General features: G+C 55.7%; 5 protein-coding genes across 28 annotated transcripts; 2 read left to right on the top strand and 3 right to left on the bottom strand.

Annotated features, from left to right (window-relative positions):
- Positions 1-451: 451 nt before the first annotated feature.
- On the bottom strand, positions 452-8,713 carry PROSER3 (proline and serine rich 3). Of its 18 annotated transcripts, none has more exons than XM_064580729.1 (10): positions 8,629-8,690; positions 7,468-7,564; positions 6,958-7,160; positions 5,960-6,087; positions 5,747-5,856; positions 5,031-5,113; positions 4,787-4,926; positions 1,983-2,158; positions 747-828; positions 452-637 (listed from the first exon to the last, which is right to left on the bottom strand). In XM_064580729.1, exons 1-9 carry the CDS (start codon positions 8,649-8,651, stop codon positions 781-783), a joined length of 1,008 nt encoding a protein of 335 aa, XP_064436799.1. In that variant the 5' UTR covers positions 8,652-8,690; the 3' UTR covers positions 452-637; positions 747-780. The 18 variants fall into 18 exon arrangements, with proteins under 18 accessions (XP_064436799.1, XP_064436800.1, XP_045747262.1 ...); XM_064580730.1 differs by having other exon boundaries at positions 2,016-2,158; XM_045891306.3 differs by having other exon boundaries at positions 917-2,158; positions 8,629-8,686.
- Positions 8,714-9,591: 878 nt separating this feature from the next.
- HSPB6 (heat shock protein family B (small) member 6) lies at positions 9,592-12,103 on the top strand. 2 transcript variants are annotated; one of them, XM_045891312.3, is made up of 3 exons: positions 9,592-9,838; positions 10,805-10,939; positions 11,037-12,103. In XM_045891312.3, the coding sequence occupies exons 1-3, from the start codon at positions 9,656-9,658 to the stop codon at positions 11,205-11,207; spliced, it is 489 nt and encodes a 162-aa protein (XP_045747268.1). In that variant the 5' UTR covers positions 9,592-9,655; the 3' UTR covers positions 11,208-12,103. The 2 variants fall into 2 exon arrangements, with proteins under 2 accessions (XP_045747268.1, XP_045747269.1); XM_045891313.3 differs by having other exon boundaries at positions 9,594-9,838; positions 10,805-10,927.
- A 56-nt stretch (positions 12,104-12,159) lies between these two features.
- LIN37 (lin-37 DREAM MuvB core complex component) lies at positions 12,160-17,993 on the bottom strand. 4 transcript variants are annotated; one of them, XM_054511370.2, is made up of 9 exons: positions 16,811-17,406; positions 14,217-14,292; positions 13,977-14,027; positions 13,650-13,679; positions 13,483-13,568; positions 13,231-13,397; positions 12,543-12,683; positions 12,382-12,455; positions 12,160-12,296 (listed from the first exon to the last, which is right to left on the bottom strand). In XM_054511370.2, exons 2-9 carry the CDS (start codon positions 14,282-14,284, stop codon positions 12,215-12,217), a joined length of 699 nt encoding a protein of 232 aa, XP_054367345.1. In that variant the 5' UTR covers positions 14,285-14,292; positions 16,811-17,406; the 3' UTR covers positions 12,160-12,214. The 4 variants fall into 4 exon arrangements, with proteins under 4 accessions (XP_054367345.1, XP_045747267.1, XP_064436802.1 ...); XM_045891311.3 differs by having other exon boundaries at positions 16,825-17,406; XM_064580732.1 differs by lacking the exon at positions 13,231-13,397 and having other exon boundaries at positions 13,977-14,066; positions 16,811-17,993.
- A 127-nt stretch (positions 17,994-18,120) lies between these two features.
- On the bottom strand, positions 18,121-19,540 carry PSENEN (presenilin enhancer, gamma-secretase subunit). Its single transcript, XM_045891304.3, has 4 exons — positions 19,404-19,540; positions 19,115-19,271; positions 18,580-18,684; positions 18,121-18,403 (listed from the first exon to the last, which is right to left on the bottom strand). The coding sequence occupies exons 2-4, from the start codon at positions 19,173-19,175 to the stop codon at positions 18,264-18,266; spliced, it is 306 nt and encodes a 101-aa protein (XP_045747260.1). The 5' UTR covers positions 19,176-19,271; positions 19,404-19,540; the 3' UTR covers positions 18,121-18,263.
- On the top strand, positions 18,611-21,922 carry U2AF1L4 (U2 small nuclear RNA auxiliary factor 1 like 4). Of its 3 annotated transcripts, none has more exons than XM_064580735.1 (9): positions 18,611-18,712; positions 19,380-19,472; positions 19,899-19,986; positions 20,369-20,435; positions 20,516-20,565; positions 20,641-20,739; positions 20,917-21,038; positions 21,156-21,251; positions 21,605-21,922. In XM_064580735.1, exons 1-9 carry the CDS (start codon positions 18,645-18,647, stop codon positions 21,687-21,689), a joined length of 768 nt encoding a protein of 255 aa, XP_064436805.1. In that variant the 5' UTR covers positions 18,611-18,644; the 3' UTR covers positions 21,690-21,922. The 3 variants fall into 3 exon arrangements, with proteins under 3 accessions (XP_064436805.1, XP_064436804.1, XP_045747256.1); XM_064580734.1 differs by having other exon boundaries at positions 20,917-21,050; positions 21,605-21,921; XM_045891300.3 differs by lacking the exons at positions 18,611-18,712; positions 19,380-19,472 and adding an exon at positions 19,570-19,752 and having other exon boundaries at positions 20,917-21,050; positions 21,605-21,921.
- Positions 21,923-22,045: the final 123 nt, after the last annotated feature.

Below are 22,045 nucleotides of genomic sequence, written 5' to 3'. Positions count from 1 at the left end.
CAAGTGACAGGTTGGGGCAATGACAAGGTGTGACACTGGAAGCAGGGAAAGGAAGAGTTTCAAGGAGGAAGGGATGAGCACACCATATGCTGCCGCTGGCTCAAGAAGGCTGTGGACTGAGGACTGACCATTGCCCAGCACTCTGATGACCCCATTAGCTTCATGGCCAGAACACAGCCCTTTGGTGTCCACTGAGACAGGAGGATCCACTTCTGAGCTGAGAGTCAACTAAGGGGAGTCCCAGTCTTGCCTCAAATCTGACCTGGAACCACATCCCTGTCCTGACCTCAGAGAGGATTCCTCAGAGGGGAAACCAGAAGAGATTTTGTGCCAAACTGTCAGGAACTAGAGTGGGGGTGGGGCAGGGGGTGGGTAGAGGAGGGAGGGAGCTATTTCTCTGAGTTAGCATGACCCTTAGCCTTTCCAGAACAACTTTCTCAGGGACAATCAGTAACATGAAAAAAATTTTATTGGGAAAAACATAAGTTGTACAATTCAGCGCCACCTGGTCTCAAGAGAAGCTCCTCCCCTCTGCGGCCGCCTTCCTGGGGACCTGGGGGGCGACCTGGTTAGAGGAGACCAAGTCCCTGAGTCTTCAGTGTGCTACAGTAAGAGGGATAGTTGGGCGTCCACTTCCCTGCAAAAAAAGCCAGGGTAGTAGAGGCTGAGGTTATGTGCTCAGGATTGGGGTCTGGGATGATGGATGGCTCTGGGAACGGGGTGTTGTAGATCCCGGTGATGGTCACCTTTTCTGCCGTCTCAGCTCGGCCCTCTGAATTCTTAGCAACTGAAGTACCGGGTCGTCCTGGAACTCGCTGCCGTCGGAGTCTAGGGGGAGAAAGGCGAGCGCCAGGAGGTCGACTCGTAAGGTGCTGGACTGCCATCCAGATGCGGACAGCCACGCACATCAGCCCACCTTCTGCCGCCTCCAGAAGTCGGGCAGCCTGGCAGAGCAGATCTCCTGAGGGGGCGTGCTCAGCAGCGGACCGGGGCGTAGCCACCTCCTCGAGAGGCTCCGCCTTGGAGGGAGGGGGCGGGGCCTCGGGGCCAGGGGACGCCTCCTCAGCTGGAGGGGGCGGGACCTTGGGCGGCGGATACCCAGCTTCAGCCAAGGGAGTGTCTTTGTCTTTCCGAGGCTCCCACACCGCTAGGGGGCGCGTGGCCTGGGCTTTCCGAGACTCGGCTTTAGACCGACCTGGCGGAGTCTGTGCTCTGGGAAATCGTGATCCAGATACAGGGGGAGTGACCTCTGAGCGAGGTGGCGCAATCTTGGTTTGGGGGTGTGTGGCCTTGACTTTCAGAGATTCAGCCTCGGGCAGAGGTGGGCCCTCAAGGTGAGGGGGCGTGTCCTCCAGGCTGTCCGGGAAGAGCCGAGCGGATACTACTTGGCCCAGGGCGCCTCTGAGCTGCGGGCCAGGCCCCTCGTCAGCTGCCACGACTGTCCCAGCGGACTCCTGGCGCGGGCCTCCGCTACTCCGAGGCTTGGGGCCCTGCTTCTCGGGCTGCGCCCGGCAGCTTGGAGCAGGAGTGGGTGGATCCTGGGGGGCGGCTGGGGGCGGGAGGGTGGAGGCTGCGGGTGCCGAGGTGGCAGCCGGAGGCGCAGGGGTACAGGGCATGGGAGGAATGGCCCCGAGAGATACGCAGGGACCAGACTGCGGGGCCCAGAAGAACCCATGGGGGCTGGGGCCCCAAAAGATGTGTGGAGGGAACCCTGGGGGAATAGGAGGCCTCTCCATATAGAAGGCCTCCAGGGGCCCCGATCGGGCCACACTGGCCCAATGTGGGACACAGGTAGGCTGGGTTCCCAGGGAGCCAAGGGTCTCTGCAGGGGCAGGAAGGGCCTGTAGACAAACGGGGGCAGGGACCTGAGAGGGAGAGAAAGGACAGAGGGTTCTTCGGTCCCCTTCTGGCTTCCCCTTCCTCCAACTTCCCTTAGCATCCCTCCCTCCAGCCCCCTCAGCCTCCTCCCTCCCCTGTCTCACTAGAGTGGTGAGGGAAGGAGTCCGGGGTAGTACCCAGGTTCCATCACCCTGCCCTCCTCGAGCCCGTTCAAGCTTCCGCCGCTGCCGCCACTGGTACAGAATATCATCCTCTGGACGCAGGGGTGCCTGGGAGGAGACCGGGGCTGGAGCAGGGATGGGGGCAGGTGCTGGTGTTACTGTGGGGTAAGTAGAAGGAGGAAGGGTAAGGCCACAGGCTGGGGTGATGAGCAAACCAAGGACAGCCTGTGCATACACCCTTCGACTGTACCAGAAAGGTATTCAGACAGGCTCTCCAGGTAATGTCCCACCTCCTCTCCCAAGCAGGAAGTGAGAAAAGGGGCAGTCAGAGGAGAGAGCACTCATGGGCTTCTCAACCTGTCATCATTCAGTTCTTTATTCATCAGCAAATATTTATTGATTTCTTACCATATGCCAGGCACTGTTCTGGACATTGTGGTTACAGCAGTGAACAAGACAGATTCTCCAGGATCAGTCCCCTTCTTCCTCTCTTGACTGCCCTTTCCTGGGGCCAACCCCACAGCAACCTCTTCTCTGGTCTCTCTACTTCTGTCCTCCCAATCTGTCCCATTCCCCCACCCCCAGCCCACCCCGCAGCCAGAGGGAGCCTGGGAACACCTGAGTCAGATCAGGGTCCTCCAGGATTGGAACCCTCCCCTGTCCTGGTAAAAAGCAAAAGCCTTTGCATTTGTGTTGTTCCCTCCTGTATCCCCAGGGTTCCATCCCTCCCATGCTTCAGATCTTTGCTCAGTATCATCTTCTTAGTGGGGCCTTCCCTGGCTACTCTATTTAAAATTGCAACAACCCCCAGCCCCTATCCTCTCTCCTGTTCCAGGTTTCTCCTTAGCTCTTTTCACCTTCTAACATATTCAGTGTGGTACTGCTTTGCTTACTTCGCTCTCCCTTCACAATGGCAGCTACACAAGGAGGTTTTCGTCTGTCTGACCATCACTATATCCTCAGTGTCAAGAACAAGGCCTGGTGCCATCAGTATTTGTGGCATAAATGCCAAATGAACTATTTATTATATGGAAGTGCAGCGTCCAGACCTGTGCTAGGGATACAGCAGTGACCAGGGGCAGGGCCACGGGCCGTCCTCAGTTCAATGGGGCAAATGGACATCATTCCCATCACCCAGAGCATAACTTCATCGGTCATGACCAGTAGGGCTCCCATGGTCTCTTTGAAGCCCCACCATCTGATGCTGCAGAGAAGGGGGGTGTCATCCTGGATCTCTCTCCCCCCCCCCCACTCCCCTCTGTATCCTGTGACTCTACTTCCAAACCTGGCCACTTCCCTCTACTCTGTTCCTCAGGCTCTGGCCCAAGAGAAACTACCAGCGTCTCTCACTGGGGGGCCGATAGCAGCCAGAGGGAGTCTGTTAATAACCCAAGAAAGATCCCATCCCTCCCTGCTCAGAACCCTCCCGTGGCTCCCCAGTACTAAGCTAATGACCAAATGCCTCCCATGGCCCAATGTAATCTGACCCCTGTCAATCTCTTCCACCTGACCCCACACTACTCTCACCCCCCACACATGCCCCCCCCCCCGCCCTTTCTAGTCTGTTATCCTCACCATGCTCCCCCCACTTCAGGTCCTCCGTATATGCTAGAGGCCTCTTGTCCCCACCTTCATTGTTCAGGTCTCCACTTAGACAGCACTTCTTCCAAGGAGGCCTTCCCTGACTTCCCAGCATCACAATCCTCTCTTGCATGGCCCTCATTTCTGCTTACATTTCACATGTATTTGTGGGGTTATGTAGCTATTTCTGCCCCACATTCACTATACTGTGAGGACCATGAAGGTGGGACCACACATGGTTGGTTCACTGTAGAATCCTCAAGCCCCCACCCAGGGCCTCATCCACAATAGGTAGTCAGTGTTTTTCAGATGAAAGAATGAGTAAATTTAATCTGAAGGACAACTCATGAAGTAGGTACTAGTCTTATCCCCATTTTGCAGATGAGAAAACTGAGGCTCAGGAAGGAGAGGTGAATAAAAGGTGAGGTAAAGCCGAAAAGAAGCAAAGAATCAGACAAGCGAGAGCTCAGCCAGGATCACACACACCACGCAGGACACCTCCCTGTTTACCGTGCCTCCCTGTCCCCCATTCACTCAAGCCCCATGAGACACAGACAGCATCTGTCCTGTGCGCCACTGTGCCCCAGGACCTGGCCATGGAGTAATAGTAATCCAGGTCCTTAATCCCATATCTGAAATCTGAAGACTTCAGGTGGCAGGAATTGAGCGTTCAACAGTCGGCCTGCTTCAGCAAAGTCACATTGTATGTCCAGCGTCAACAGGGGGCTTGCTCGGTACACCAGACTCAAACACAGTATTTGGTTGAACAATATGAAATTGTCCATATTCAACCATTTTTTACCGACAAAGACAAAAGTTTCATATGGTTCAATTTAACACAGCCAAATAAAAAGTATGTCTATTCACCCTCAATGAGATATAGAGAGATGATAAACAGCCTTCTTATTCTTTAGGTCAGATTTTGCTGTCCAATCAGGTACAGGGCCAACTGAGCAAAAAGCCATCTGATTTTGGAAATTTGTGTTCAGAACTGCAAACAGGATGCGGAGAGAGCCTGTCATACTAATGATAGGTACCGTTAGGACCTGTGGCAAGAGCTCCCTGCATCCCGCAACTCATTTATTACCCCTGTTTTAAAGCTGGAGAAACAGAGAGGCCCAGAGAGGCCCCAGGTCACCCAGCTGGTAAATGTCAGAGCTGGGATTCACACCCAGTCTCTTCTTCATCCTTGCCTCAGAACTTACCATGTGCCTTGTGGTCAGAGCCCTTGCTGGAGTCAGGGGTGAAGGTCGCGGAGAAGGGAGAGAGGCCATCAGAGCTGACGGGGAATGAGGAGCTGCTGGTATCGCTAGGGCTGAGTGAGGAGGAGGAGATGGAGGCCTTGCTGTAGGAAGAAAGCAGAAGCGAGGCAACAGGGGGGTCTCAGAGGCGGTGCGGGGGGGCATGGAGCTGTAGGAGTGGGGAGGAGGATGGGGGCAGGGAAGGCACCTGCGTTTGAGCAGCCTGGCAGCTCTGCTCTGTAGGCTCAGTGTCTCCAGGTCCAGCAGGGATGAGTTCCATGTGTTGAGGCTCTGCGAGGAAAGAGGGATTAGAGACTAGCCCCCATCTTAAAGGGTGCTGGGAAAGGGGCTTTGGACAGAGGGCCTGGAGTACAGGTCTGCCTTCCACCTGGTATCCTCACATGCTGGTAAGCCATTCTAAGGAATCCGCTCCTCCTCCTCAGGGAAGAGGGACCCAGTTTTCCTCTGGGGTTGCACACCCCTGCTTGTAGTCATTATTGTGGGAGAAGGGTTGACCCCACCTTTCTGACCAGGCCTGGCTAATCACAACAATCTGTCCTCGGTTCCACAGTGATTGGCTCAAAGATGAACGAATGAGAGTAAGCCCTGGGGCTTTGGATGGGTAAGTTAAAAGCCTAGAATCACTGGGGCCATCTTCACTACTTCAAGGGGAAAGCCTGCCTGAGATTGAGCCCAAGAAAGAGGAACAGAGAGTCAAGAGGGTCGAGTTCCTCCTAATAGTGGTCAAACACCTGGATCCAGCCATTCCTGAAAGCATATACATTTGGATTTCTTGATTGCATTAGCCAAGAAATCCTCCTTTTTTGTTTAAGCTTCCTTGAATTGGGGATTGACTCTAATTCTATCCTAGGGCTGGTGGTGTCAGTTCAGGTACATAGGGAAGAAAGTAAATGAGGATGTCACCTGTTTCATTTCCTCAAGGGGAGCCACAGCCTTAGCCTGAGATGCGCTGGCCACCTTTGCAAGAGTTGGGACTGCTGTGTTGGGTCTTCCTTCTGGTTCACTGGCTCCTGCTGAGAAGCCCCAATTGATTTTGGGGGGCCATGAGGAATTTCTGCTGGGGGCATTGATCAGGAAAGGCTTTAGGCCAGCAGGGGATAGGACTGAAGCAGGTACCTGCTGCAAGTTGACTGGGGGTGTCTGGAGATTTAGGCCGTAGCCACCAAAAGTCAGCTGGGGTTGGGCCTGCAGGCTGGCGTTCCTCTCGGCTTGTGGGCTGAGCCTGGCGGAACCGGTTTATGTACCTGTGAGCATCAGAGAATGGGAGGTGAGTGAATGAGGAGAGCCAAATAATAATAATAATAATAATGACAATAACAATCACAATAGTGATGTTTATCAATTACTTTGGCAGTACCTAGTACTTGTCCCTCAACATCTGTTCTCTCTTACAGAGTAATGCAATATTATGTAAGACTGTATAATCCTGGGCACATAGCCACTCTTCTACAGATATATTTATCAGGGGTCCCAATAGTTTAATGGCCACGTAACTAGGTTCTTGACCAGCAGGGTTATGAGATGAGGTGTGATTCTGGCAAGTGGATGTGGTTGGGAGCCACATTTCCTTTATGGTTGGTCCATAAAGGAAAGGACAACAGCCTAGTGATGGGAGGCAACAAGACAGAGGCAAACTGTGTCCCTGACACCTCAGCCGGGGGCTGCCATATCAGCCCTGGTTGCTTCTGCCTGGACTGTTTGGGTGAGGGAGAAATAAATGCTATCTTGCTCGAGCCACAATTAATTTGGGACTGTTTGTTAGAGCAGCTGAACTTGGATCCTACAAATCCAAGGGCTCACTATGTGATAGCACTTGTTATAGATGCTTTATAAACAGTAACTCATTGAAAGCTTAAAACAGCCCTAGGGCATATGAGCTGTTAATATCCCCAATTTACAGATGAAGAAACTGAGGCCCAAGTCATACAGAGGGTAAGTGACAGAGCTGGGATTTGAACCCAGGCAGCCTAGCTCCAGAGCCCTTAATAGCACATATAAAGTGTGGTCCTAAAAGTGCTGCATAAACAACTCTGGCTATGGTGATTATTATGGGATGCCTGCCCCCTCCTGATCCAAACCCTTCTCCCCCCCCCCCCAGGGCTGCTGCTACTTACTTGGCCACCACGGACTCCCTGCTGTCAACCAGGGTGGGTGGTTGGGAGGCTCCCATCTGTCCTTCAGTGGTGCTGGGTGGGGAAGGGGTCCCTGAGCTGGATGGCCAGGACTCTTCAAACAGTTCAGAGGAGTTGGGACCTGTGGCCAGAGCTTTGGGAGCTTCTGGGGGCCTGGACCCCCGGGACCTGGATGGGCTCAGGGTCTAAGACAGGGAGGTAGGGAGAAGAAAGTGAGGGTTGAGGGGTCATCCCTGTAGGGGAATGAAGGCACACATGAAGTGTGTCTTAGTCGAGAGGGGAGGAAACATATCCCACAATGGTAACAACTCAGAGTGATTGGGGGCTACGATAGGTGATCCAGGTAACAGAGGACTGGGTGAGGGCAGAGCCATGAGGAAGGACTGTCTCTTAACCCTCACCCCCCACCCCCATCACATATCCTCCTTCCCTCTAGTTGTTACTCCCTCACCACTGGGCTAACACACAGCACTCTCTATGGAGTGTCCTCACCTTGGGGTGCCAGGTCTGGCTTTGGGACGGCCAGTAGTGGCTTTGATCCAGGGGACTATCCTCAAAGGGGCTGTCTTGGATGGAGAAAATTGGCAGACTGCAAGGGGAGAGTGAGGTTGGCAGGCAGAGCCCCCCTGTTTGGGGGTTGTGGGGTGGAGTCAGGTTTCGGGGTTGGGAAGAGGAGGGCAGAACCAGATGACAATTCCCATAGATTGCAGGAAGAGATGGACTATAATTCCCATGAAGCAGCGCTGCACATTCGAGATAATGATACTAGAGGCTCGATTCCCACCAGCTCTTGGGGGCAGTCTCAGAAAACCAAGGAACTGCCAACTGGTGGTTCTTAACCCTGAATCCAATCTAAGAGCCTTTTAAAAATACAGATACGTGGTCCTCACCCCAAGCCAAAAGAAATCATAATATCTGGAAGGTGGCTGGTTATCTGTATCTCTTTCGCACCGTCCCAAGTGATTTTGAAGTGCAGCTTCAAAGCCGTTAAGAACCACGGCTAAACCCTCTCTCTCTACATTTCCCGTAAGTCCCGGGGACACGAAGGAGGAAATGGTAAATGGACTACAATCCCCATCAGTAACTGGGCTCCGCCTAAGCAAGAAAGGTCAAAACCAACACCCATAGGAATCTGGGGGCAGTTTTTAAAATTCAGCAATTGAACTCCCAAGATGACACTGGACACCCTTAGAGGAAAAATAAAAGGCCCTGGAGCCACTTGGAAAGCGGAACGTAAGACGCTACGGGACCCCGATGGTGAAGTCCTAGGCTGGAGCGGCCAAAGGATGTGAGCATCTTGGGAGTTGTAGTTCCAGTGCTGTTGAAAAAGAGACTCCGGACCCGAGCAAACCTGGCCCGACGCTTTGTTAATCTCACCCTAGGTCCTCCCCAGGCCTCCTGTGGTCCCCGGGAGAAGGATCGGCCTCACCTGTGGTCCATCCCGCAGCTACCTGAGCGCTTCCGCCAGCTCCGCTCCCTCACCGGGCTGACCCCGCGCGCGTCTTTGTCGCTTAGCAATGCCCTGTCAGGCCCGCCCCTCCCCCGGAGTGCCCGCGCGGGAAGAGAGCGGCCTCCAAGGCGACCAATGATGAAGAGGAAAATAAAAGTAATTGGAAAGTGGCCAAAGGGAGAATGTCGCACAACTGGCTGTACCTTCGGCCTGACTGAGAGCGCATGTTTGATTGGAGAACCGTAGCGTGCAGCAGTAATTGGCAAGCCTGTGGACCAATGGAAAGGATCTGAGGGTGAGCTCGCGGTTAGGAGGGGTCATAAAGTACTCTCGCTTTCCCCCAGTGTCTTAGAGCCACTCCCCCTTTTGGTGCGGAAATCTTGTCCGGACTCCAATGTAACCACCGTTTTTCGCGTTGCAGGGCAATCGGGGAATCTGTCCCCTCTCTAACCGCCGCCCCTCCATCAGTCGGGCCAGCCAACCAGTCCCGCGGAGTCATTAACCACTTCCGTCTTGCTGCGGGAGCAGCTGGTTGCGCTAAGTGCCAGGCCTGGGCTCCTAGCCGAGGTGGTGGGATCAAAATGAGCTATTTCGGGCCCGCCGCGCGGCCCCTCGGGGGCCAGCCTGGACTGTTCGTGCCCGCGCCCTCTGGCCGCTGCTCACCTGGCAGACCCCGCTACCCTGCGCACCCGAGGCTGAGTCAGAGGCCCAGAATTAGGCCCGGCTTGTCGGGGGGCTGGGCCCAGGCCCTGCTGAGATGGGAGTAGGGTCTGTTCTGTGTCCTCCTGACAGCCTGGCCGGCTACCACATTCCCTGTACCCAAGAATCTGCTCCTAAGACCGCCATCTGCGTCATCCCCAGAGCTGCCTGCGGGGCGGGGGTGGATTAAAGGGCCTGCGAACTCTGCGCAGGGGTTTTCGGGCCCCGGGTCCCAAATGCCGCGCCGTCCTACCCACTCGGCAAGGCTCCACCTCCTCAGCCTTAGTTTCCCCTTTGGGATATCGGGGGATCACCTCTCTGGCATCCAGCAGGCGCTTAATAAATGGCCAAGTCATTGTTGGGCTTTCTAAGTAAGACTCTATTAATGGCCGGGGCTGGCCGCGGTCCCAATGTCCCCGGGCGGCCCGCCGAGGGGCGGACACAAGGCGCGTACTATAAGAGCGGCTGCGGCGCACGCAGGGGCACTGCGGAGCCTAAGGGCGGTGGCGGCGGCGGCGGCGGCGAAGCAGGATGGAGATCCCCGTGCCTGTGCAGCCGTCTTGGCTGCGCCGCGCCTCGACCCCGTTGCCCGGGCGCCTCTTCGACCAGCGCTTCGGCGAGGGGCTGCTGGAGGCCGAGCTGGCTGCGCTCTGCCCCGCCTCACTGGCCCCCTACTACCTGCGCGCACCCAGCGTGGCGCTGCCTACCGCCCAGGTGCCAGGCCTGGGGGAGGGCGGTAACTCGACCACTTGCAAGGCTCGAGCCCCGGTCATCCCGGGGAGGGGGGAGGGTGAGGAATGTCCCCCGACTTTGAGCGGGGTGGAGAGTCCGGCCACTCAGAGGGGCTTCCAGAGTTCCCTGAGTATGGAATTTCACAGGCCGGATTACTGAAGCGGGTGGGAGGTCCCTGCCCATCTGAGGAGGGTCTCAGCTCTGAGGGGCTGGAACGGCTGAGTCACGGATAGGGTGGGGCCGTCACTCTGAGGGGAGCGTTGGTGACTCAGAAGGAGGCTGGTGACCCAGGAAATCTGGGGAAAGGGGGGCGCTCAGTTATTCTGAAGGGCATGGGGGTTCCCAGGGACTCCTGAGGGGAGGGAATGTTTTGTCATTCTCGGGGAAGAGTTTGGAGACTGTATGTATGTGGCGACCCTCTGCCTCCTGGAGAGACAGAGGGGAGGGAGGGTCCTGTGACTTGAGAAAGGGGGGCCTGGCCACTCTGAGAAGTGGGGGTGGATACTGGTAACTGTTAAGGGCGTAAGCGGCCCCGTGACTCCAGTGGGAGGGTAGAAAGATGACTCTGGAAGCTGGGGGAAGAGGCATCTTGGCAATTTCTGGTGGGGGGGCGGTGTGCAGTAAGTGCACCAGGGGTTCTGAGGGATGGGGGCCTGGGGATTCAGTGTCCAAAGAACACTCTGACACGGGGAGGGGGCAGGCCTGACTCTGTGAGAGCCGAGGTCCCTGACCTTGCAGGGGAAGGGGGGACCTCATCACTCTGGATGAGAGAATCTCAGTGATCACAGGGGGAGGGGTGATCCCAGTTATTCTGGGTGAAGAGATCCTCCGGGGCTACAAGTAGGAAAGGAATGGATTGCCCAGTTCCGGAGGCCTGGGACAGGGGCAGCCCCGGAACCGACCGGGGGAGGAGCCTCGCCCCGCCGATGACGATCGGGCTGTGCTTAGGTCCCAACGGAACCCGGGCATTTCTCGGTGCTGCTGGACGTGAAGCACTTCTCCCCGGAGGAAATCGCCGTCAAGGTGGTTGGCGACCACGTGGAGGTGCATGCGCGCCACGAGGAGCGCCCGGTGAGCCCGCTGGTAGGGGTGGGGCCAGAACGCGTAGGTGGATCCGCAGGCCGGAGGGGCGGGGCATCCACAGGAAAAGGGTTGGGGCCGCTCAAGTCTCTCTCTCCAGGATGAGCACGGATACATCGCGCGCGAGTTCCACCGCCGCTACCGCTTGCCGCCTGGTGTGGACCCTGCCGCCGTGACGTCCGCGCTGTCCCCTGAGGGCGTCCTGTCCATCCAGGCCGCACCCACAACGCCCCAGGCCCCACTGCCACAGCCGCAGGCTGCTGCCAAGTAGACGTCACGTCTGAACCCCGGGAGCCGCCTCAAGCCCCCTCTTTTAAAGCCGACCTGACTCCGCCCAGCCAGATGTCCCGAGCGCGCCCAAACCACCCACCCAATCTGGGATCCTACCCTGACCCTCCCCACGTAGACTCTTCCCTGGTAACGTAGACCATTCCTCTGACACTCCCGTTCTCACACCCCCTCCAGCTTTCGGACTCCTGACACCTCCCTAGCTTCCAGGCCGTACACGGACAACCCTTCAGCCTACAGTCTCCCGGCCCCACTGGCCCCACTTTCTTGGCATATAAACCCACTCAAAACTCCCTCCTCTGCTTCCTTCTGACTCATCTATTAAAATATCTCCACATCCCATTTTAATCCTTTTCCCTCTCCAACACCACATTATGGTGTGGACAGCCCTGCCCCCACCCTAGGCCAGTTAAGCATAATCCCTCTCCACCCCTCAAATATCCCAGACCATCCAACGCCTGGTCCTCAAGATTCTGGATCCTTCCCCTCACTCCAACTGGACAATCTACTCCCCCCACCCATCTTGTGACTTGAAACCCCAGCCAGCGCCCCCATCCCAGACTTTTAAACCCTTTTTCTGACCCCCCACCCTTGGACACCTATTCCAGGCCTAGCAGGACCCTCAACCTCCGAGTGCACAGATACCCTCCCCATCTCTCCAGACTCTGCACAGATATCCTAAGCCCCATCCCCAGCTCTAACCAGAACCCCATCATTTTGCTGTAATCCCCTCATCTCCAACCACATACCTCCCCTTGTTCTCCAAGATCCAACCAAGCGGCCACTTTTGCTTTGGTGCCCCACAATCCTTCTCCCTCCTTGAATTTCCTGCCACCCCATCCCCTTATCTGTTCCCCCAATAAATGTGCTAGAGCTGTGCCAACTGCTTTATGTCTGCGCTGGGAAATATGGGCTGGAGCAAGGAGAGGCCAGTGTGGAGGTGGGAAGGAGGGGAATGTTTATTGGGGGGATGTGGTGGGCAGGGGAACATCACTGTCGCTCATACATCTCCCGCAGGATCTTCATGCTTTCTGAGTACCGAAGCTGGTTCCGATGAGATGCCTCCTTCCACCTGTGTTGGGGGTAGAGAAGCAGAGGGAGGACTCAGCAGTTGGGGAAGAAGCCATAGGGGTACAAGCAGGTTCGGGGACGCTCACCTCTGGCGGATGCGTTTCCAGCGCTGCATGTTGCGGTAGATGAGCGTGGATGGTGAGGGCTCAGGCTCGGAGGGCTGCGTGGACAGAGAGGCCAGGCGGGGTTGGCCATGCCCAAGCCCCGTACCATCTGCCCACGGCCCTGGGCCAGCCTGCGTACCCACCTCATCATCAGGGGTACCCTGGGTCTCAGGCTGCAGGGGGGATGGAATTCGGGATCTGCAAGCATCTCCAGGTGGCCCAGGGGCTGTGGGTGGAGGCAGCTTGTACACGTCACGACTCTTGCTATTGGTGACCTCTGAACTCTGGGGACACAAGGGCCCCACACCAGGCCCAAGAGAGTTAGAGAAGAGGGCCAGCAGTACACACTTCCCCCCTCCTGCCTTTCCCAGTGACAGCAGACACGAGGGTCTCACTGGGGACCTGTCTTAAGAGCCATGTCAAAGAAATGTCTGCTCCAGGGATCCCTGCCTGTATTCTGTCCAGCCCAGGGACCCCCAATCACTCCTAGTCAGCCCAGTAACCTCCATCTGCTCCCCTAGGCCAGGTGGCTACACCTGTTTGCAGTAAGGACCCCTGTCAAGCCCCCCAGCTTTTGGGAACCTCTAATCTTGGAGGGCACATCTACCTGCCCAAGGGAGCCCTGTCCCCTCTCCCTCTCAGGCCAGGTATCATGTCTGTCTGCTTCAAGGAGTTCCAGCCATACCCTCGGCCAAAGGGTTCGCATCTGTGTGCCTCACCGGATCCAGAAATCACAGAGACCCGTGCCTATCTATCCCACTAGCTTTGGGAGAGGACACCTTTCACCATCTACCCACTGGCTGTTGAGAGGGGGCCCACCACATATCCAACCTCCTCATCCTCAGGCAGTGGGGGCAGTGGTGAGCTGGGTGAGCGTTCACGCTCACGCACTGAGGGGCTGTTGCGCATCCAGGCTCGGCAGATTGGGTAGAGCGGTGTGTTCTCACTGAACTGAGCCAAGTCCACACTCCGGTCAAACAGCTTGATCACATACGTGTCTAGCGTAATGGGAGGGGAAGGTGTGTGACCGTCCTCCCACAGCTCCCCGACCCGGCCTGCCCTCTAGAACCACCGCCTACTCACTGGATCGCTGTGGGCCTCCCTCAGCCAGCCCGTCATCCATCTCCCTCCTCTTCTTCCTCCGCTGGTGGGGGAAGCGGGCAGATGGCCTGTGTGGGGCAGGAGAACATCAGGACCGGGGCGGGGGCTGGCGACCTCCCGTCAGTCAGCTGGGGTCCCTGCCACCTTACCGTTTGCCAGTGGCTGCAATGGAACAATCCCTGTGGGGAGAGACAAGGTGTCAGCAGGCTGACCCTCGAAAAAACGCCCACTCAAAACCGCCCAAAGGGCGCCCTGGGGATGCTGAGATGTTTGCATGGACCCCACCAACCCCTTAGACCTGTGTCCCGCTCACGCCTCCAGGGCGGTAGGTGGCAACCATGAGGGGACCTAAGCTTCTGCTGCCGCAGGGTCTCTGTACATGCAGGGTGGTTAGGACTACGGTGGAGGAAGCTTGGACGAGGCAGGAAGTTGTCCAGCACAAACCCTCAGATACAGATCCCATCCACAAAACTTACTTGTTGTGGGTGTCTGAGGGGGTTTTCCCAGCTTCCTCCTCCAGACGCTCCCTGGTACAGAAGAGAACTGTGGGCTCGGGGTTTCCAGGGCTGAGTGGGAAGGCACTGAGTGGCTTTTCCATGGGGCCCCTTGCTCCCTAAGCCAGCCTCTGGGGTCCTACCCACATCCCCCCAGGACCAGAGGGTCCAACTTGCCAGGACTCCCAACCCCCTATGGCCCGTGCCTGGCCAGGTCCCAACCTGTCCATGTGACTCTTCTCCAGCAGACACTGCAAAACAGCATCAAGTTGGTTCCGGGCCTTGGCCATCTCCAGCTCTGGGGAAGAAGATACCGAGCAGGAGTCAGTTCCCAGGCCCAAGGCGGGTGGGCAGCCAACTGGGCTGGGGGAGGGGCACGCATATCCAAGCCTTCAGCCAGGAGGGTGCAGTGGGCAAAGCCAACTGATGTGATGAGCAAGAGCGCTGGGTCCCACGGTTGTCCCACATGCTCATGTGTGACCAAAGGCAAGTCACCTTACCTCACTGAGCCCGTTTCCTCACCTTGAAAATAGGTCTCCCAATGATACCTATCTGCAAGGACTGTTGTGAGGTTTAAATAAACCTATGGTGTGTATGAGTCTCTTCACAACAAGCAGTAATAATAATAAGTAAGTTGTACAGAGTACTTTTATGTGCCAAGAATTGTTCCAAGCACATCACCCACATTAACCCTGTTACATTTTCACAGTAACTCTGGCAGGTAGATATGATTATCCCCATCTTATGTATGATGAAACTGAGGCACAGAGAAGTTAGGCTACTTGCTCAAAGTCACACAGCGAGGAAATTGCAGGGCTGAGGATTTGCACACAGGCCATCTGGCTCCACAGCTGAAGTTATAAGGCAGAGACTCAAACTGGGTGCAGAATCTAGCCCCCAGATGTGCTTTGTTTGGCTGAGGCAGTGGTGTTATTTTAAATCTGAACTAAATCTGAATGGACAACATTTAATAATCTGGAGACTGCACCTAAAATATCCATTTTGGGCAGGAAATGACATCTAGGCCCCCCTTCCTGCATTCCTGGCTCTGTCGGCCTATGTGTTTACTTCCCCTCATCATAGAACTTAAGGAGGTGATGATGTTATAAATATTCTCCTCTTGCTCTTGTGAGGTGTTTGCTCTCTTCTTCCAACCAGTACCTAGCATCACTCTGGCCCAATGCTCAAAGCCTGGAAGGACACTTGGGGACATGCTTTGCCAGCCCTGGGATGGGGAGACACAGGGATTCCCAACATCACTGAGGACAGACAGGGTGGGGGTGAAGGGCTAGGGACAGCTGAGATTCTAGCAAAGAGCCCTGGGAAGGAGCCAAGGTATAGATCATATCCACATCTCTTTCCCTAGCCCCTGCTTCTCTTCTGAACCTTAGACCTTGGGATCCCAAGGTCTCCTAGATACCTTTCTCTAGACATCCCCTAGGCCCCTACCATCTACTGGGTCCCACACTAGGCTTAGTGCCTCTCTATGCTTTACCCCTTTTCTTGGGCCCCCATCTCGGGGCTAGCCCCACTGTCTCCTAGTCCCTCCCTGAGCCTCATAATAGACACCTCTCACCCTCCCCCACCCAGCTCACCAAACCCATGGCCTGTCCACTTGGTCTCCTGAGTGTCTCTCCATGTACCCCCTCCCTACCCCAGTCCTCTCCCTTCCTTCTCCTGGGCTCCCAGCCTCAATTTCCTCTTCTGACCTAACCTCCACAAGGTGGCCAGAGGACTCTTTGGAAAACCAAACCAACGCTGATCCTCTCCTGCTCAGAACACTCCACAATTCTGCAGAGCCCCGGGACTGAGCTCTTCAGCCCGGTGTTCACAGGCCTCCATGACCCTGCCTACCCCTGCCCCCCAACCATCATTTGTGGCCAAGCCTTTACTCTTCCACCCACGATTTTTTTGGCGTTTGGGGGGGCATTTTTATTAACTCGCTCCTCAGCTTCAAACCCTCCCTTGGCTCCCCATTTCCCTCAAAACAAAAGCCAAAGTCCTAACTTGCGCCCACAAGATCTGTCCTCCTCCTTCTCACTCTTTGCCGTCATTCCCTCCCGCTCCCCACCTCACTCCCTCTGCTCCAGCCACACTGGCCTCCCTGCCCGTCCTTGCACAGGCCAGATGAGTCTTCCACCTCAGGGCCTCTTCGGAGCTATTTCCTTGGTCGGATTTGCTGTTTCCTCACCTATCCTCATAGCTCTCTCCCTCATCCTGTCAGATCTGACCTTCTCCTGTTTCGTTTTATTACCACTTATACCATCAAACACCCTACACATCATTTTGCTTTTTAGTCTGGATTCTGTGCCTCTCCCACCACCACCCTCAATATGCCAGTCCTGATTTCCCATCAACTCGGGCCCAACTCAAAATGACTTCCTCTCTCTCAGCTTCGGTTTCCCCCCCCACCACATTTCTCCTACTTCCTAGGACTGTTGGGATACAGTGATTGCCAGGATTAAAAGCTTCCCTGTACTTCAGGCGCTGAGCACAATGCTTGACCTTTGCTGGAAATGACCACTGCTGGAAACAGGGCAACTGAGGCAAAGCCAAGAAGACTCCTTTTCAGAGTCACACGGCTCGGGATCCCGGTGTCTTACCGCACCACACGGTCTGAGCCACCACCATTCAGTCTCAACGCTACCTTGAGCACAAACCGGGAAAGTATGAAGAGGGCAAGAATCGTTCCATGGTCTGACATAGCGATAGTCAGATGGGCGGCAGGAAGTCGCGTGGTCCGTCTTATCGCGATAATCCTGTCTTTCGGGACTCCCATACCCCGATCGGTCAGTGCTCCCCTAAAAGCCCCTTACCTCGGGGTCCTCACCTGATTTCTCCACTTTCACCTTCACCGGGAACATGGTTTGGGTCTGAGATGTGGCTAACTGGGTCAGAAGAGCCCAGAAGAGCCCAGTGTCACAAATCAAAGCTGAAGGCAGACGGGAAGAGGTCAAGGTAAGCTTTGTGCGCGCCCAGTCCTCCGCGCTGAGGAGTGTCCGGCGGCGACCGCCACTGCAGCCGCCACCTCCAGTAGTTTCCCTTCTGTGGGCGGGCCCCTTTGGCAATTCCTTATTTCCATTTGTCAGTGCAACCGTCGATCTCGTCCCTGACCAATTGACAGCTGCCGCCATCGGCTCCCAGGTCTAAGTCCCACCTTTCTGAGGCCCCGTTTCCGGAAACAAACCAACGACATCCCGGAGCGCTTCCTGGGAGGTGTAGTTCCAGCTCTCGAGACGCAGCTAGAGTAACGGCGGCTGCGCCGCGCGAGGCACGGTGGGTGATGTAGGATCAGGGCTTCGCGAGGCTTCTTGGAACTTGTAGTGTTAGAACCTTTGAGTAACACCAGTTTAGCTGTCGACCCGTTTATTTAACCGTGGGAGTCCTTCTTGTCCCTGAGGAGGAGAAGTCTGGAGTTAGGCCGGGTTCAGTCTTACTGAGCACTTGCTAGGTGCCAGCTACCTGTTAACCTCTCTTCAGGCACAACCTTTTATTTAGCAAGTATTTATTAGTGTGCCAGGCACTCTTCTAGGCACTGGGGACACTGCACTGAACAAAACGTAATAAAGCGTATATTTTAGAGGATGTTAAGATTACAAGAAACAAGTGAAACATTTCAAATTAAATGTAATGAGAAAGGATACAACCTGAAGGCATATAGGGAGTACTAAGGTAGGGACTGAAATTTTAAATAAGATAGTCAAGGAAGCCTTCTCTGATAAAGCTCTTGGCTGTGTCTGTTGCTGCGGACAACATCTTCAGAAAATGGGAAACTTCCATTTACCACATACGTTTTGGCTCAGATAAATTCTAGGAGGTAGCATTGATATCCACATTTCTGATGAGAATACTGAGACCAAGGGGAAAAGTACAGTTTTCAAATTCACACACCACCAGCACAGGATAAAAGCCCCTAGTAATGCAAGCATTATTCCTTTCTTAGTTCTGCGTCTGGAAAACAGGGTTCCTGAGCAGGAAAGTTCCTATTTCAGAGGGTGCAGAGAATGAAGGATTGCACATAATGTGTGAAGCACTAAGCCTGGCACAAAGTGGGCATTCAATACGTATTTCTGAATAGTAATAATCATTTTATGCTTCAAGCTCCAAAAGATCCAGGAAGTCAATATAGAGAATAGAGTCCTTTATTGGGGGATGTCAGCAAAGAACATAGGAAGTGAGAACAAGTCTTAGGGGTTTGAGAGTGAGCTTAGAGTAGAGAAGCCCATCCTGGGCGAATGAGCAGGTCCCAGGCCTGTGTGGAGGAAGCTATCAGGGAGTACCCAGGGGTATGGTGAAGGAGAGGTAGTCACCAAGGGCGCCCCAACGGGGCCGGTAGATCTGGAAGATGGTGATCCAGGTGGTGAGCACAATCACCCAGAAGAGGAAGCCCAAAGCTGAGCGCCAGACATCTGTAAAAGGGAACAGGAATGGGTAAGGTTGGCCTCCACCTGTCCTGCCCAGCCCCCCCCCCCCCCCCCCGCCCCATGCTGGCCCTCTCGTCTCTTCCAGAGCCCCAGAATTTTGGAACCTCCATCATTCCCTTCCAACACCCGATGGCCTCCCTTCATCTGTGCCCTGGACTCACAGCCTTTGATTTGGCTCTGCTCCGTGTATGCTGGGACAAGGAAGGCCTCTCGGAAGAACCAGAAGATGTTGACCAACCAGAGAAAAGGCAGGAAAGCAAACCCACCTAAGAGAAAAAACAAACAAACTGGAATGTAAGGCAGTGAGGATCCTCCTCTCCCTCCCCTCCCCCTGCCCCAACTCCCACCTAGAGGACGGAAGGCCCTCCCCCATATCCAAGTTCAAATGGAGATCTCTGCTATCAGAGACTTAGAAATCCTGCCCCCCCCCCCAGGGCCCCCAAATCTGACTCCTCATTCATCTCTTTCTCAGGACCCAGAGTCCGGCCCAACTCCCCCCGTCTCTTGGGACCCAGAAGCTGAGGCTCCAGCTTCCTCTTTCCTCAGGTCCCAGGCCCTTCCCTCAGATCCAGGAGTCCGCAACCCCAGTCGCTTTATCCCTTAGACTCAAGAATCCAGGCCCCCAGGCTCTCTTCCCTCAGGCGCTCTAGTCCGGTCCCCTCTCTTCTCCTGGGATCCTAGGAACCGGCCCCTTACCCAGGTAGTACTTCCGGCACAGATTCAACTTCTCCTCGTTAGACACCCGCTCCAAGTTCATAGTTGCGCTGAGGCCGAGTCGTCCCGCGGGTCTGTAGGGCAGGAGCCTAGCCTTGACCCCAAGTGACAGATGCAGGGATCGAAAACAACCACGCCCCTATAACGACAAAACGGAGATAAACTGAAGGGTGGGTTTGCCGAAAGAAGGGTACCCCGGCCCCCACCAGCAAGCTGACTGGGTCGAACGCTCTTCATGTTTATTCAGGGGCGCGAACGGACCCCAACTCACCAGTGCAATCTACTTCCTCCGCTTGGAAGCCTTAGCCACTTGCAATTCCGGACGTTTGCGCGACATACCGCAAGTATCTCTGGAGTTTGTAGTCTTTTTGGATGCGGCAACGCTATACGCATGCGCCTTCAGGGAACTCCAGGTGGTGATTTTGCAGGGAGGGCGCAGGGCTCTAACCCGCAAGCGCAGTAGGCGGTTTCTGAGCGCGTGCTGTGTCGGGAGGCAGCGACCAACTACACTTCCCAACGCTCTTAAGCAACGGAAATGACGTAAAGAGCAGAGAGTGTTGGAGGGTTCGGGTAAAAATGGCTGAATATTTAGCTTCGATATTCGGGACTGAAAAGGACAAGTGAGAACGGGCGCAGGGAGTGGCCCCTTGCGGGGGCCGGGACCGGGACATTTGGTTCCCTGGTGGCTGGGAGGCGTTGGGCGGTGTTTCTGGGGTGTCCGGCCTCCCCGGCCCTCGGTTCACCTCTGTCTTTGCACCTCTTCCAGGGTTAACTGCTCTTTTTACTTTAAGATCGGGGCCTGCCGGCACGGGGACCGGTGCTCCCGGCTTCACAACAAACCGACTTTCAGCCAGGTGAGACCCGGCACGGAGCCTTGAGGGTTAACGCCTCCCGGCCATTCCCCTTCTGTTGGCCGTCACCACGAGGTCCCGCCTTTTCCGGATTTCTAAGCCCCACCCCACCACCGGCTTTTTTCGTGTCGGGCCTCTGCAGGTTCCTCCCCTTTCCTTCAGGCCCTTCTCCGAGGAACTTGCCACGCCCCCGTACGTACAAATTACACCGCTGGGCTGTCCCCGAGTGCTAGGTGTCTCTTCTGGTTTCCTTCGGGGCAAGCATCGCTTGATGCACTCAAGATGCTTAGGCTTCTTCTCTGTTGCCAAGTCTCACCCCCAGCCTTCATACCTCACCTCACCCCTTTGCATGCGCTCAGGCCCGCCCCCTTTAAATTCTGTTCAGACCATAGTGCTGCTCAACCTGTACCGGAATCCACAGAACACCGCCCAAACCGCAGACGGATCGCACTGTGAGTGAGGGACCGGTCTTGGGGGCAGGGCGGACAGCCCCCAACAGGCCACTCCCTGATTTCACCCTGCCCCTCCCCAGGTCACGTGAGCGACGTCGAGGTGCAAGAACACTATGATAACTTCTTCGAGGTGAGGGTTGGCAAGGGATGGGTTGAGTTTCCTGTGGAACAGGAGCTCAGCTGAGTTCCTCCTGGTCTTCCGCAGGAGGTGTTCACGGAGCTGCAGGAGAAGTACGGGGAGATTGAAGAGATGAATGTGTGCGACAACCTGGGGGACCACCTCGTGGGCAATGTCTATGTCAAGGTGCCTCCTGTCCCCACATGAGAGCCTAGAGGTGGAGGCATTTCAGTGCCTGATGGCCACCACTGAAGCCTCACAGCTTGAGGTCCATCACTAAATCCAGCCCGGCCCCAGAGCTGCTGACTAATCCCCTAAAGACTTCTGAGTTTGATTGCTGACCCTGATCGACTTTGCCCTCAGTTTCGGCGTGAAGAGGATGCAGAGCGGGCAGTGGCTGAACTCAATAACCGCTGGTTCAACGGGCAGGCTGTGCATGCTGAGCTGTCTCCTGTCACCGACTTCCGGGAGTCATGCTGCCGGCAGTATGAGATGGGGTATGGTAGTATGGGGGTGGGATGGGCACCTGGAGTCCCAGACTCCTGTGTGTTGGGGTGCAGTCATTGCCAACAGCCTTGTCCATCCATCCATCCTCTACCCAGGGAATGTACCCGCGGGGGCTTCTGCAACTTCATGCACCTGCGGCCCATCTCTCGGAACCTCCGACGTCAGCTGTATGGGCGGGGACCCAGGCGCAGGTACCTCAGGACCAGCCTGTCAAGACGTCTCATACCCTAAGGCCCTTATACCCCGAGGTGGACCTGATCCTGTGCCCCAATAACAGCGTCTGTCTTTCATATCCAAAGACTAGCTCTGAGCACCGTCCAAAGACCAGCGCCTGAGTCTCAACCCCCAAACCAGCTGGGACTCCAAAGCCCCAAACCCAAGACCAGTCTGGATCTCCAGTCCGGAGATCAGTCCCTGAGAACCTGTCCTGATACCACGCAGGAACTCTGGTTACCTGCCCCATCCCAGAGCAGAGAGGCAGACCTGGGGAACGGGGCCACACTCCTTCCAGCTCTAACCCTCATCTCTCCACTCCTGTCCCCAGGTCGCCCCCGAGGTCCCATACCGGCCACCGTCCCCGAGAAAGAAACCGACGACGTTCCCCAGACCACCGGCATGGCCGCTTCTGAGACCCTGGCTCCCTTAATCTCCACCCTTGACAGGCATAAATGTTCCTGGCCAGGACCCCTCCTGAAAGCTCCCTTAACCCCCCAGTGCCATCTTCCCCAGGCTCCGGGGCTCCGTGATGTAATCTGTTCAACACAGGGACTTTCTCTTACCACCCCTCCCCTAATAAAGTTCTGTATTGAGGGTTTAGAACCTGTTAGCTTGAGCCTAGCTGTGGGCTGGAGTTACCTTCCACCCCCACATCTCCTGACGAAAGGGGAGGCGGGCTGGGCTCTGGCCACAACTTTTGCTGTAGAACTTCCAACAGGTAGGAGAGCAGCAGGCTCAGGGCCCAAGGCTCTAGAAACCCCTCAGTGGG

Source organism: Mirounga angustirostris, unplaced genomic scaffold, assembly GCF_029215605.1.
Source record: "Mirounga angustirostris isolate CCGP_5_RB_7025 unplaced genomic scaffold, mMirAng1.0.hap1 SCAF_16, whole genome shotgun sequence".
NCBI lineage: Eukaryota > Metazoa > Chordata > Mammalia > Carnivora > Phocidae > Mirounga > Mirounga angustirostris.
Note: the sequence above shows the minus strand (reverse complement) of the source record. Positions and strands in the feature narration are given on the sequence as shown.